We start from the raw sequence: 15,831 nt of genomic DNA on the forward strand, positions 1-15,831 counted from the left end.
TTGCATTGAGCGTCATGATTGACAGAAATGCTATAAATCTTTACGAACCCCTCCTTTATTACCAAGAGTAGGTCTGATATGGTACTTTTTTCATATTCAGTACAGTAGATAGAGCATAACGATGAAGATCTTCACTGAGATGAGGAGAATTTTGAAGTGCTCGCACTCAGGGGCAGCAAATGGAAAAGTGACAAGCATGGTGCACTTGTCTATTTTACTTATTCTGTGCCTCTGTTTCATATTCCGCTTCGCACCGAGGGGTTATTTTCCTCCAGGGTTCACGAGGGCACGCTCTTTCATTTCTTCAGAAAATTGTTTCGCAGGATTTCAATCTTAGGCTGCTAGATATGACAAAACACAATATCAAGAACACTTATGTTTCTTATCTGCCATTTTTTCTGGGTATAAATAAAAGATCAGTATAAATTTGAGTCAAGTGGCTTCCAATGCACATGTGAGAGATGAGAGTGAAAAGAACTATGAACCTTGGGGCAGGCCCAATGTACATTGTCTTCGCTTGCTCAAAATTACTTTGGCACAGGGGCTGTGTATGTCATTTGTTATCCTTGAAAATCAATTAGTGTTTCCATGATGGCAAACCAGGTGTCTTCTTTTCAGCGTGTGGACAATTGGACTCAAAAAGCACAGTGTATCTTTTGTATTCACATCATGTAAACAGTATTTCTTTGAATTTTTCGGTCGAGATTAAGTGTAGACTTTGATGACGGCAGTTTGGAGAGTCCTAAATAGTGATCGTGCCTAAATATGCCTTCAAATTCAAACTGTAGAGAAAGTGTATATAATGTTTTTCTGAAATTCCTCAAGCACTATGGAGAAGAAAAAAAAAGCCTGAATGTTTTTAGAGTTGAAAACCTCGCACACAAATAATAATTCTACTTGCCAACTGTCAAGAAATGATTCAGTGCTGTAGAATCAGAAATATTACTCAGACGTACATTGTCAGACCACACGGCCCAGAGATCCTTTGTGATGTATTACTTTTGATGATGCACATATGTGCAGTTTGTGTATACTGAACAACCCTCCCAATGGTGTGAAAACATCCAAACGTTGTCCTATTGATGTCCCATTTTTTTTCCTCCCCGTTTGGCTCTTGTCAGAGGTCAACCTCAAACAGCATGCGGTGGAATCAGGCGTTACTGTCGATGTCACATTGATGCATTACAAGGCCCAGGAGGTCATGTCTCTGTAAACATACATTATCAAGAGCCATAGAAGATGTGGGGTGTTGACCTCACCGATAGTTTATGGCGCATCTTCAGGGGAGATGGGATATGGAACGGTAGCGAGCGAGCGTGTATCCACAATGACTTTCTTGTTGCAAATGAAGAGGGTCAAGCAATCAAGACCGGTCAGGCTCTGCGTCAGCACCATTATCTTACACCGCCTGAAATGATCAATGAGCAAAAATAAAATGATCACAAGCAAAGATTGGCCAGCTAATGAAAATGGACTATTTAAAACATGCACTGTGATGAGGAAAAAAAGGACAGAGAATGGGCTGTCACTTTTAAATACACACATGTATCACGTGTGAGATGTGTTTAGCAAGGCTCTTTAGATGTTGATCCATTTATGTTTTGATTTTAATTAAACGCAAATTCAGCAGCATTTATCAATTGGGACGAATGTATGTCCCGATAAGCACACATGAACACAGTTGTCCTGAAAGGTTTATTTAGCATTATTTATACAGAACATGAATACAGACATTGAGAAAATAGATCTTGTCACTTAAGTCTGAAAACGGTTATATCGCTTTATTTTCTGTATGTAAATAGGTCGACAATACTCTGAGGCAGAGACTTAAAATATACAAGGCACTTAAAGCAGGCACACAGTACCGACATAAATCTCTTCCTTTCAGCAATAAATACATATTGTATGTGCATTCCTATTATAGTACCATGGATGTGTAAACAGTTTGTTAGCTCCGCTGTGCTAGAGTACCAAAGTTAACATGGTCATCACAGGCACTGTATTGTAGAAAAATATTTATAAATAGTTTCCCATAAATAAAAATTTATTTTCCCACAAAATACTTTGTGTACTTGCTTTGTTTCCATTTCCTGTAAACCCAGAGAGCAAAATGTTAGAAATTCAGTCAAAATCTAATAAAATATGCAAAACGAAAATACCAAAGAGGCAATACCAAACACAGCTCAACTTAGCATCACACTATTTGCTCTCAGTAAGGCGTGACACAAGTAAGTGGACGGCACACGAAATCATCACTAGAAAGATGCAGTTGCTACCAAAATCATAGTGCTATGTGATTTAATACTTAATTCATTACAATTGCTAGAACTCTAAAAACAATATTCAAAAAAAAAGAAGGACATTGTGTACTGTAAGCTGAAAATCCCAACAGCTGCTTGCTTGTTACCAGGTTATTCCAACTTAAGGCATTTTCTTACAGTTAACAGAACGATCCAGCCTGACCTCTATTGAAATCACTGCTCTGTTGTTTTCACTCCACTTCCATGGCAGACAAATCTTGCTCTCCCTCAGATTTCTCAGAGGGCAGGTCTTGTGACTCCGTCGTGTTTTGCTCGTCGGACATAGAATCAGACTCTGTGGTTGTTGTTGGTGTGCCTGGCTCTTGGCTGTTCACTTCAGCAGATGCATCAGCAAGCTTGGATTTCCCTAATAATTAGAGACAATGTTTCCGTTTAAATGTGCACGGATTAGAAATTAAAAAAAAAGGAAGGAGCACTGCAATTTAGAGGCAAGGAGTGTAAATACTACCTGAACCCGATTGGCCGTCGTCTACACCAGCACCAGGTGGTGGGAAATGTTCCTCAGGTGACATCTTCAATTCACCGGTGACCACAGGGAGACTGGGTGCCTGGGGCCGGGTCTTCCTCGCGGGGTTCAAGAAATAACAATATGCACATCGGAACGCTGAAACGACACAAGAGTTTACGTCATCTCGCTACTCCAAGCGCTGCACGAAGATAAATATACATGAATATAATGCCTGAGATGCATAAACACTCGGGACTGATGTGTAGGGCTGGTTTGCATATTCAATCTTCAGCTGATTTTGCTTACCATGGTCGATGGTGGCAGAGGCATTTAAGAGCATGTGATATACCGCACTGCCAAATACTGGAGTGCAGAGTGTTGACTGACTGTGTACACACAGACACCAATCATCGGACTACTGACCTTATTCTGATTAAGAAAATTATTTAGATTAACTTAGCATAGTTCGACTGTGCCTTGTGTCTACAATACATCCACGGTTGTGTTATAAAATGTTTGAGTATGACCTTGTCTTGTCTTAAAATCTGAATATTAATATCAAGAGCTGCTTTCCAGGTTGACATGCACTTATGTCCAGACATGACATCATTAACAGCATTACATATTGTCAGGCGGGTCCAAAATACCAGTGTCAAGTCAAATCTATGGACAATGTCCAAGTGAGCTAATTTGAGATCAGGAGAAGTCCACAGTGGGTAAATGGCTGTGTACGCTGCCCTCTTATGATCTACCTCATATGATCAAGACAGGCACAAGCCCCTTGCATGGTCTCTCCAGAGGTCCTGCTACTGTTGTGAACACACCTCACCCAGATAATCTTCCACTGTGCTCATCATATCGTCATATGTGAACGGAAAACTCCAAACAATACACAACAAAGCACAATTCTATGGACATTCTTCAAAGTTTATCTCTGAAAATGGCTACTGTAAACAGAGTGAATTAAGCTTGATGTTTCCTGGGGCTTTTTCCTCCAATTGTTGAAGGTCTTAAAGGGGACATATTATACCCTATTTATCCAAGTTAACCTAGTTCCCTGGTGTCCTAATGAACATGTCTGTGACATGCTTTGGTCAAAATACCATTAGGATGAAGCACCACAGCAGTTCAATCACCCTGCCAAAACAGCCCTGTTCAGAACGCTTGGTTTAGTAGTATCTCTTTAGGTCCATCTTAAAAAAAAGTAAAACGAAACTTAAGGGACAGGAAATGACATCAGCCACAGAGGCTACTGGGAGCCAACAGCAGCTAGCATTTGGAAAAGTGATAATTTGCAGGCTCTAGCAGGCACATTGCCGTCATATATAACATGTATCCACTGGACACGTAAATCCTCTGAGGCTGGAAGTTTGTGTAGAACTCTGTGCTGCACTGTGCAGCCAAAAATAGAAAGTTCACGGAATTCCAGTTTTCGGATACTATGTTTTATGGACAAAGCGGAGCTCCTCGAGACAACAATTTCAGGAATTCAGCCCATTGTGATGCCCCAATGAGTGCGGAAAGTCAACATTGCGTGTTTCATCTCCTTTATTTAGACTGAGGAGGACCACAAAAACATGAGTGATGATCTTTTTTCACACTTTGCCTACTCATAGGGCCTCCAGAGTCCCAAATATAAGGATTTAAATTATTAAAAAGTTGATTTTGCATAATATGTCCCCTTTAATGTTAATCTCTTAAGTACCTTGAGATAATGCATTTTACAAATAAATATAAGTTAGATTTGATGTGACAAAGTCTTACCAATATATTCAAATTCTTCTTTCAACGCCATTCCGTTGTGGGACAAACACTGCTGGCATACGAGAGCATATCTGTGAGTGAGGAGAGACAACCCAGTGAAAATAAGTTCTGTGATTAGATTCCAAATTTTTTTTTTTAAATGTATTAATAAAAAAGCAAACAAACAAGCACCAGCAACATTAAATCACTGCTACCATTACATGTAATTGTTATGTTATTTATGTATAAAATGAATCTAGAAACTATACATACTTCATATAAGAGCATTACTAAAAGGTGATTTTTCAAAGTCATGTACCTGTTCTGAGGACCATCTCCGACGAGATACTCGATGACTCTGTCCATAGCTCCTCTTTCCCTTGGGAGCACAGGTCTGGCCAGGGGTGGACCAGGAGGATGCATGCCTGTTCAAGTACAACACCAATGGCCATTAGACAAAGTCTGCAGTCTGGAGAAGAAAAAAAACCTGCAATAAACGGGTCCTGCTTACAGTAAATCTCCTTGAAAAAAAATGTGCCTGAGATTCACAGTTTAGTGTGCAAACCATGATAAATTTTACAAAACAAGTGTTTTTTTTCTCTCTTTTAGACTTGCCTCACTTGCAAAGCACGTCCAGAATCCCCACTGTGTCGGTGCGCAGTAATTAATATAATCTAACATCAAGAGCAATCATAGGAAGATGACTGGTCATTTCTGTGAGACTTGGCAGAGTCTCAGTATCCTGCTGGTTATTAATTTACCAACATATGGAAACTCTGTGGTGACTCTTTGTATCAAATTGCTTTTCACTTTCAATTTTCGACAGAAGCAGGTGATAACATCAAGTCATGTAAACCATTTGTGAGGTGTTCCCAATGCCAAAGGCAATTTCACCAAGCATTAAAAGACATTTAGTGAGATTCCAACACCATTGCCCAGAGAACAAACGCAGGCCTGGCTAATTAATCACAGTTAATGTAATCCTGCCTCGTGCATACCTCACAGTTGGCATTCCACATTGCAATTACAGCATGCAGTTTCCTCTAGGAACACACTGCCTTGACTGTTTGCACTTATTTGCATCTTCTATTGAGTGTTCATAGTCCAGAAATAAATTGTATTGAATATTCAACACCTCTACACTCCACAGATGTCGTCCACACATAACAACTGTTCTATGGGAAGTTTTTAATTGTGTTTGCTGGCTGGCTTTTGAAATCTTTAAAAGCAACTAAAAGATGCAACAAAGCATTAAATGATCATGGTACATATTCTGACAATATGAGAATTTCAGATTATAATTTGACTTCACAATTATACACACACAAAAAAAGGTTGAACCATTTAATAAGATATTTTAAAACTACATTTATATAATTAACCATTACAACTTAGGTATAACATACCACCCTTGCTGACAACACACACCACAGAGCCTTGAGCAACTGGGGACACAGAGCCAAGGAAGAGTAAATCACACCTTAATCTACCACATTATGATGTGGTCCCCCTGTGTGCAGGTAACTCACCAACTCCTGGAACAGGTGTTCCAGGGGTCACAGGCCTCCTCATCAAGCTCTGCTGAGCAGCCATAGCCGACAGGTTCCTCTCTGGGGGTCCACCTGGAGCAGTGTGGGCAGATCGTCCAGGATAGGTGGGCCCAGAGGCAAGAGGAGGGCGAGGAGCTGCACTACTCGCAGATTTCATCATCACCGGGGGGGTCTTTGGCATAACACTGCGATGGCGTAGCTCTAACAAAGATAACAATGAAGGTTGGTATGGAAGGCCAGCAGACAGTAGGGAAATTAATGGGTTCTTCTTCGGAGTGCATTAATACCTTGTCCTGGTTTTGGAGTACTCTGAGGTCCGAGTGGAGTAGATTCCAGTTCCTTCACACAGATAACAAAAGAGCGCAGGAGCATGTTTTAAAACCGATGACAAATCTAACAGAGACAAATTAACAAAAAAACCTACCATCTTTCTCTTGGACTCTGGATCAAATCTCTCCAGAATCATTTTAGCATTTTTGTAAGTCTCCGTTTCCATCACTTCTTCAAGCTGCAAAAACAAAACATATGAAACGTAATAGTAGCTTGTTTTCTATAATATAAGCTCTATAACAAAGTAATTAGGTAATGATCATCTGATGTTAGATATTAACACATTAATATCTAACATATAACATGAATATCTGACATCTAGATATTAACATATTTATATCCAACAATCACCTACCATAACATTACAACTAAACATGACTAATAAAAAGGCTATGGTAAACCAAATTGTACATCTTCATTTAACATTAGCAACCAAACATTTCTAAATGTTTACATATGATATGAAGAATAATTACATTCACTACTTCGATAATGGAGAGTGTGAAAATCCATCAGCCCTAATTATTGAAAGTTATTAGACTTGACGGAGGGTGACAAGCAATTTCTCAGATGTATTTCTTTGCTGCACTAAATGCTATTAATTAAAGTGTCATTAGCGCAGTGGTTTAGAGGATTGAGTCACTGTACCAATCACATGTATCTGGATCAGCAATATTTGGCTTTGAAGTATCTCGATGCAAAATGGTGATAGGATCAACACAGCAATACTGAGAGTTTTACTGAAGTCATTACTAAAGACAACTAGATGTTAAAACTGTAGTATTTTACTTTTAAACATAAACAAATGTCTTTATTTGCATCACTGTCAAATGAGTTCACACAAAGCTGATTAAGCTCCGCACAACTCTCTGTGTTCCTCAGTACAGCAGTGTTTTGTTTTCATGGCTGTGGTGACAAAGTGATGCGTTTTGCATCACGAGTGATGAAAGGAAGGAAGGAAGGAGCATAATAGCTGTGCTAGTAAAGCAAGATGGCTGCCGACTTTATACAGTTTAATCAAGCTAAGATAGGCAGCATGCGGACAAAAAAAAAAAGATTGGCCATGTCTGCGTCCGCCTCCGTAGGTGGTGCTGCAACTCTCTATAAGCTAATGCGTATTAAATCTGTTTCCTGTTGACCTTTACGTCACAGGAAAACAAACAATCAAACGCCAAAATAGATCTGTATGTTTCGTAATACAAGGTCAACTGTAATTTTAAGTTGAAAGACAATGCAATTTGTTGGACGTTTCTGTTTTATGAAGAACTGCTGCTACACTGAACAAGTAAACATAAATGGGAACATATTGTTTTGACAAGCAGCCATTATCATTATTGTTTAAAAAAAAACAAAAAAAAAAACATCCAGCAACAGCTAAAGCTGAGCAACGTTTTCATCTCTGCTGAGAAATACGGTATGGGAGAAATTATAGTATATTCTTATTACATAAAGTGACTGTTAGATTTGAAACGATCTACTGTTTGTTTGGCACATTTTTAATGTGTTTTTAGGTATGTAGTTTATGGCATTGTGTGGATAAAATTTGAGTAAATTGCCCAGGATTGATGACAGTATACTAAAACTGGGAAAGCTTATTTGAGGAAAAGATGACATCTCCTTAACCGTCTCATGAAATGTCATAGTAATCATGTAAACTGATGTGTTAGAGATGCTTTTAAAAAATGCCAGCCCGTCAGCATAAAAAATTGCATATTGGAGCAGTAAAAATGTATACATTTAATCCTCAGTTTTAAATCATAGTGCCAGTTATTTTCAGCACTCCTGCCATTTTGTCATCAGTGAGATGCTAGGCTTTTTCCATGGGAAACTAAAGGACAGCTATGAATGAAAGTGGACAAATATATGAACATCACTTACTATTTTTCTTTTTTGTGCTGTAAGGTCCTCTAATTTTTCATCTAGAAATAAAACAATTAAGAACGTTTAACACCAGTATGACAATAAAATAAAAACAGAAAATAAAGTCTAGATAAAAGAGCCTTACTATTTTTCTCAGTTCTCCGAGAAAATATAAGTATAATCATTTTTCGCAGTAACCAAACTCTGAAAAGGGAAAGAAAATGATGGTGGTATGTTAATTTTCCAGCATAGCGAACATGTATTGACATTTTTGACTGTATATACTTACAATAAGGGAAAGAATACAAAGGGAAGCGACAATATGAGTCGTCCCATCATCTGTTCAGGCAGGTACCAGAAATACACGACTATACACGTGATGAAGAAGAGAAGAGACGAGTAGAAAAGCAGACGTCCGACCCATATCTTCAACTGCCTTTGATACTTTTCACTGTATTCTTCGAGAACCTGTATATCCTGTGGACAAAGTAAACAACAACAACAACTTCATACAACTGTAAACAGATGAAGTTAATCACCATTTTATTTATTTATACGCAAACTTGCAGCTCGCAGAATTTAAAAAGTAAGAATACAGAATTTTAGTGAACATAGTGCAATTTAACTTGGTCAAGAATGAGTGGGAAAATAAAAAAAACACATCAAATTGTGATCAGATTCCTTTCTGTTTAATCATGTTTATGTACTTAACAAATGACTCATGACAAATTGAAATATTACACCACTGCTTTAACGTGCTGGAAGACTAGTCCAAAAATAGTTGGTGGACAAAACAGGACCCACTCTAGGACACTACAGGTTCTACAGTAACATGTGTCTCTGTCACTCTAAGCTGAGGATAAACAGATCTCCTACTCAGCACTGCAGTATATCATGCACATGTTGTGTACCTGGCATAAACATGCATATGTAAAATGAGGTCACATAAAAAGCTCTTGCCATAAGAGGTAACAGGTTTCTATTTGATTTCTTAAAAGAAAATAACACACCCGTCTCGTCACAACTTCAGTGTCACCTGACCTCTTCAGTGTGTACGTGAAGTGTTTGTTGCTTCAAGGGCAGGTGCCCAAAATAGCCTCGCACTTGCTTGACTGCAGAAGAGAACTAAAGCCCCCATCAGTCAGCAAATGAGGACTTGGCATTCACGGATGCATCGGCTTTTGCTCATGGTCAAACGATGGTACACGCTCAAAGAACCCCCACAGGATTGTTTAAACGGTTTACTGTATGATCACAGCTAAATTTACGCCCCTGCATTTTTTTTAAATGGACTTTGACAAGTTATAAGAACAAAATACACCGACAACCATACAGCAGTATTTGATATAAAATATGTACAATTAAAGGAAGACGGAGGAAGTGGGTGTTTGTGGATCGAGTGGTCTTTATAAACATCATTGAGCATCATTACGCTGACAGATGCCTTTGGTCAGTTTTACTGATAATGTTTCATTTGGCTGCTCTCATTGACTGACTGCAAGTGTCTATAGCAACCTCATGGGATTTGTTGTAAAGCACACCATTTGTTTGAATCTAAACATCACATAAAAGAATAAAGACAGAATTTATTGTTGAACTTCTTATCTGAGGCATTTCCCCACCTCACAACGGTAATAAGCTGTGCTTTATTATCTTTACCCATGAAAAAAAAATCACTAAGTGTATTGTCTTTCGTCTGGAAGGTAAAATAAATGTCTGTAATTTGAAAGAAGTTTGTAAAGTAACATTCTTCTAAGTACACCAATTGCTTTTTGGTAATGTTTGTGAGAATGTTTCTTGTTCATGAGGGCTTTGTCCATCTATCCCTCTAATGACACTTAATGGCTTGCTTTATTGCACACAAGGCCCACTGTGCAGGTTAGGCAGTAAATACTACAAACTATTTAGCACATGGATTTGCTGGGTTTTATGCTTTGGTCGTTTTATAGCATGTCATCTTATACCCGATGCAAAAATAAGAGGGGGAAAAACATTACACCATACTATGAAAAACAAAGTTCTACAGAAATGAAAATAGTGTGTTCAGATATTAGACAAGTCTGAGTGGAAACTCTTTCAGATTAAGCATACCTTATCAATTCCTTCCAGAAGCTCTACAGTGGATGGTTTAGCCTGCAAAACAAAAACGATCATGATATTTGGGATAAACCCAGTTCTGCTTGTGTATACAACTTCTTAAGAGGATATGAAACTTCCTCTTTCATCATCCCACAATGCGTGTTGTGTGTGTGTTCTTCTGCTGTTGTGATATGAGCTAGTTGACCTGTGCATGTCCTTTTACCAAAGTTGACATCTGACTACTTAATTGTGATCATTTGTGTGGATTTGGTGGAATCCTACATAGAAACTCAGTGTGTAAGGATTTACAATTTATAATTAACAGAAGACATAAACATAGATCAAAATACAAACCCTCCACCGTGAGACAACGGCCCCCATGTTGGTGATGAGGGAGTCAAGGTTTTCCAGTTACTGGGAGGTTCCTCTGATTTTGTCTCCACCTGTTGAGTTAGAATACAATGCATGAGGTGAATGCAGCTACAACTGATTCTTGCAGAGGATTAGTGGTCGACTTAATCTGGTTGATTTTAGCCATTTCTGGTAATTGGCATCAGCCAATGATTACTACTTATTTGTGAATGTTAACAATGTTTTGTTTTTGGAAACATAATAAATATTGCCAAGTATTACTTTTGACACAGTACATTTTTAAATTAACCACTTCTTTTTGGTTTACTGTATATAATACTATAAACTATACAAATACACTTGAGTGCAGATAAATAAATGCAGACCGGAGAGACAGACCATAAGTGTTGGTCAACTCATTCTCACTGGTGATGCTAGGCTACTCTAGAAAGGAATAACAATAATAATAATAATAATAATAATAATAATAATAATAATAATAAATGTTTAGCCAAGCAATTTTAGATAAGATCATCATCACCAACAACAAAAATCCCCTCATTTTAATTTTTAAAACATAGTTATATTCTATCATTGTAACCCTTCTAATATAATCTAGCAGCCATTCATGATACGAGTTTGCTAAATGACGTGTCCTACACATATTTTCTACATGAAGTCATTAACAACGCCACAGCATTGGCTGGACTGCAGACTCTAGCTTCCAAAATTACTGTCATATTGAAGCCTGCACAAAATAATTTGAATAAAAATGTCCACGTTATAGCTTCAGAATAGATGCAGGCCCCCTCTATTTGTAGTTACGTGTAAACTCACTGCAACCAACACACACATACATTAGACAATACACAACTACGGCTACACACACTTTTACACGTTAAATTTAAAACAGACTCCATGTGTCATCAGTAACTAGGCAGAGGTAAACATTCGCAGACTTAATTTAGCAAACTTAACTTCTTCTCAGTCCAGGCTAATAACAGTTCTAAACGACGCTAGCTGAAGTGACGTCTTTTACGTCGCTGTTTGCAACAAACACATGTCCTAAACAACTTTTACCTTCATTCGTTAACAGACAGTAAACGAGTTAGCACCGTACCAATACAAGCTAACGCAGACTGGCTAACAGCTAGCTTGTAGCAACTATAGCAGAGCACACTTCATCACAAACCAGCAGCCACTGCTTACTTAAGTTAGTTACACGAATTAGTTTGCAAACGAGGACAAACAGTCAGACAGACCACTAAAAGACACACAACACTCAAGTCATAGTAAGTACAGCCGTGTACCTCCTGTACAGCTGAAGTGTGGAGATTTGTTGCCTGTGGCAGGAGGACAGAAAGTTCTGCTCCTGGCTTTGCACAGAGGGTGTGTGTGTGTGTGTGTGGCAAGATGGGGGAGTGTCCTTTAACAGCAGGGACGTGTCTGAGGGCTGCAGGGCCTTGGTTTCTGACTGAGGTACACCACACACTTAACACCTTGTTCCTGGAGCTACTGGAGAAATGATTTTGGGTGGAACTTTACGAGCAGAAGCGGAAAACAGTAGTAAGCTACTTATCTCCAGTGGCAACACACAGTGTCAGCTGAGGTGGCAGCTGCTTAGCTGCAGGGTTGTGCTGTTCCTGCAATGCATGAGCATCCTGCAGTTTGTACTGTATATCATCTGATGTAGAAACTGAAACCCAGGCTTGGTGATGTGTGACACTAATGGCACTTTTCCACTATACAGTTCTAGCACCATTCAGCTCACTTTTGTTTTGCTTTTCCATGAGGAATAATACATTTTTTATTACCTGCTCTGGCGAGGTTCAAAGCTGCCGACCACTGATTGGCAGTGAGTGCACGAACTGTAGATCAGTTAAAAAGACTTAGAAATAATGAAAACGTGTTAATCTCCAACATTTAGAATGTAATGCATGTATAAAATATTAATATCTAACAGAGGTGTCTGGCGTATTTAGCTCCAGCACTGGCGATTGTGAGCGGAATCGCAACCTGTTCTGCTGTATTTTAGTTCAGTGACTGTTTCAGATGGAGTCTGGGCTCCAGTCATGCAGGAAGTACTGAACTAATGTTTTAAAATTAACCGCTTTGCCCGTCACTAGTTTGTGTGTGACGCGTATATCAATCAATCAATCAATCTTTATTCCAGACACAATAGCGGTCCATAGAGAATAGAATAAAAAAGACATACATACATATAGATCAAAAAAAGTTCAGATATTCACATAAAGATTGCAAACGCCAGTGCTTCCACAGTTTAGAAGTAAATCTGACTGCACTCAGCGCAGGATTCACTAAAGCTTCAATTATGCTATTGCTAGACACAGTTAACTTACACATACGTCTGTACATAAGATTCCTGAGTACAGCAGGACAAGAGGGAACATCAACATGCACAAAGAGATGGCTAGCACTACTCCATCTGGGCACTTTGAGTAGCAGCCTCAATCCATCATTATATGCCACATGGAGTTTATGAATGCTACTACTCTTGTATCTCCTCCACAGATGGGCAGTGTACAAGGATGTACAAAAGGCTTTAAATAATGCTACTTTCACATAGGATGAACACATGCCAAATTTCCTTATCAAGCATATTTGCTTGAGCATACACTGTGCAATACTGTCTATATATGTCACGGTCATCGGACAGGTCATCTGTTATAAAATGCCCTAAATATTTAGCCTCATAAAACAACATCACAGCAGTTTCGTGCAGCCATGCTCTAATGACTCTGCCCATGTTGAGGAGGTACTCTATGGAAAATGAGGTGTCTGATGCCAAACCGAGTAGACTCGAGCTGAGTCGTGCCAGAACTGTATAGTGGAAAAGCACCATAAAGCTCTCACTTGGCTCAATGTTTGCCTTTAAATAAATAAGATTGTGTACCACCTCCTTTAGCAAAATGCGACCGACCTTATTGCTGTGTAAACACTGATACGCCTGGAAGCTTATCAGTTTGTTTATAGCTTGACTGTGTGGAGATGGAGTTAATAAAGTGGTTAAATGTGGTAGTGTGCATTAGCTGAGGCCACTTCTTCAGGTTGTCCTCCCATCGCACAATACACAGTAAATCTAACAGTGTTTAAGTAATACTAAAGAAGTACATTTTATTCTTTACATTTATTATCATTTGGAATTTAGGAGCAGCCCATGGCTGAGCGCAAAGGAATTTGGAATTCGCTCTTGTCTTCATCAGAATTTACTGTATAGTCACTATACAGGTGATGTTTCTTAGTGATTCACCTCCAGTTACCATGGAAAGCGCTGGTTCTGCTTCAGCAAACAGGACACGCCAGAGGTCACGCCCCCTTAATTCACTCGTGGTATCATCTGGGATGGAGATAAAGTGTATAGGGCTGCAGAACATGATGAAAACATGCAAAATACAACACTGAATATTGTAGTGAGAGTAGGACTTATAGATAAATTTTAGCACATAACTGTGAAATATAAACAAATATCCTTTACATTCAAACCACTGTCAAAATAGGTCACACAATGCGGATTAAGTCTATCAGCTCCACACAACTCTCTCCGTATTTCACAGTAAAGTTTGTTTCATGTTGCCCAGCACAGTTAGTGATTTGTTTTATGTCTAGACAGGGAGGCCACAGCAACACTGCTCTAGTAAAGTGCTCCAAACAGGCTTGAGTATGACTGAAATCTTCTTGCACCTGCCCCCTCCAGCACTGTACACACATAAATGCTCCACCAGTAAGGTCTGATAGTTTTGCTTGCATATATACAAAACCCACGTACACATGGGGAGAACATGCGAACTTGTGTGTATATATATATATATATATATATATATATATATATATATATATATATATATATATATATATATATATATGTGTATATGCATACTGTATGCAGTGTACAAGTACGAATAACAAATTACATTGTTTCTATTCACAAAGACCCAACAGAAGCCACATAATGAACAAAACAAAAGTTATGCACTCTTGTCTTTCTGCTTTGGGTTCACTGCTAACATATAGACTCAGACAGTGAGTAGCTCATGCACAATAAAACATTTTTTTTAAATAGAAATAGAAAAAATTTAAAATTTCACTCACTGCCATTGAGTTGTGTCCCCAGTGTTCCGAAGTCATCACGGCTGACTCTGAGATGAGTTCCAAGATGGGCTCCAGTGCTTCACCCTGGCACAAACAGATAGCTGACATACATAGAGCATTTATGACACAGCTGTCACAATTTTAAAGGGAATTTATTATCTTTCTGACACAATATCTAAACAAATGCACTCACACGTGTGCAACGGCAAACTTTGCCCTTTGGCCTATAACTTGTGCCTGCATTCTGAGAACTGTATGCCCTCCTCCACGTGAAGCCCATGTAGTCCACTCTAAAATGATTACTATATATAATACTATATATTATCTGAAGCCAAAGTATTTGGGTATTTAAAGCAGGGGATGCTTAAGTATATGCTGTATTAGGTGCAAAATGTAATCGAAAGAAATAAAAATAGAACACAAAGAACACAACAAATGTACAATGTATTTATGTATTGGCTTCCACATAATACACCTGTGCACTCAGTGTGTAGTTGGAATATCAATGTCCAGTTTGTTTTTTATCTCAGCTGATTCACAGTATACAGTATAACCTTACATAATCTCAACAACACCCTGGTTTGTAACTGCAAGGCCAAAGTCCAGCTTATTACAACATGATGACTCCATGGTTATATGCATGAACAATAAGTGCAATAGTAAATTATGAGGCAGGTTACAAACTAAGGTGATGGAGGTTGTGTTTGGGCAGGGGTGGTGCGGACGGCAACAAGCTCAGTATTATTTAAAAAATTCCCTCTCTGTGTTTCCACAAGTTCATTGATTCAGTCACTACTATCACACAAAATGTATGATTTTGCACTATGTTGTGTGTTTGTCTGTTTGTTTGTGCTTGCCGGAAGATTTATTGTTACAGTTCGTGGCAACCATGTATTTCATTAGTACCCAGAGTATGAAATATATACATAAGCAGTGTAGTTTTTAATGGTAAGGTTAGTAATGCCAATACCATGGCAGAGGTGGAAAAAGTACTAAAATATTGTACTCAAGTAAAAGTACCAATACTTTGTTGAAATAT

General features: G+C 38.6%; 1 protein-coding gene across 1 annotated transcript; it reads right to left on the minus strand.

The window, feature by feature from the left end:
* Positions 1-1,681: 1,681 nt before the first annotated feature.
* Positions 1,682-12,076, minus strand: lnpa (limb and neural patterns a). The gene is made up of 13 exons (XM_083908501.1): positions 11,993-12,076; positions 10,686-10,774; positions 10,344-10,385; positions 8,542-8,729; positions 8,398-8,456; positions 8,271-8,311; positions 6,487-6,570; positions 6,350-6,401; positions 6,042-6,263; positions 4,832-4,937; positions 4,534-4,604; positions 2,770-2,925; positions 1,682-2,667 (listed from the first exon to the last, which is right to left on the minus strand). The coding sequence occupies exons 2-13, from the start codon at positions 10,710-10,712 to the stop codon at positions 2,492-2,494; spliced, it is 1,224 nt and encodes a 407-aa protein (XP_083764627.1). The 5' UTR covers positions 10,713-10,774; positions 11,993-12,076; the 3' UTR covers positions 1,682-2,491.
* Between the last annotated feature and the right edge of the window lie 3,755 nt (positions 12,077-15,831).

Source organism: Microchirus variegatus, assembly GCF_963457635.1.
Source record: "Microchirus variegatus genome assembly, chromosome: 22".
In the NCBI taxonomy this organism is placed as follows: Eukaryota; Metazoa; Chordata; class Actinopteri; order Pleuronectiformes; family Soleidae; genus Microchirus; species Microchirus variegatus.

What these genes read in the sequence shown, in the direction of transcription:
- lnpa (XM_083908501.1), bottom strand. Translation starts at nt 10,712, where the DNA reads ATGGGGGCCGTTGTCTCACGGTGGAGG. An exon ending in TCGGAGAACTGAGAAAAATA is followed by an intron (nt 8,312 to 8,397) that starts GTAAGGCTCTTT and finishes TTTTATTTCTAG; the next exon opens with ATGAAAAATTAGAGGACCTT. An exon ending in CGACGGCCAATCGGGTTCAG is followed by an intron (nt 2,668 to 2,769) that starts GTAGTATTTACA and finishes TCTAATTATTAG; the next exon opens with GGAAATCCAAGCTTGCTGAT.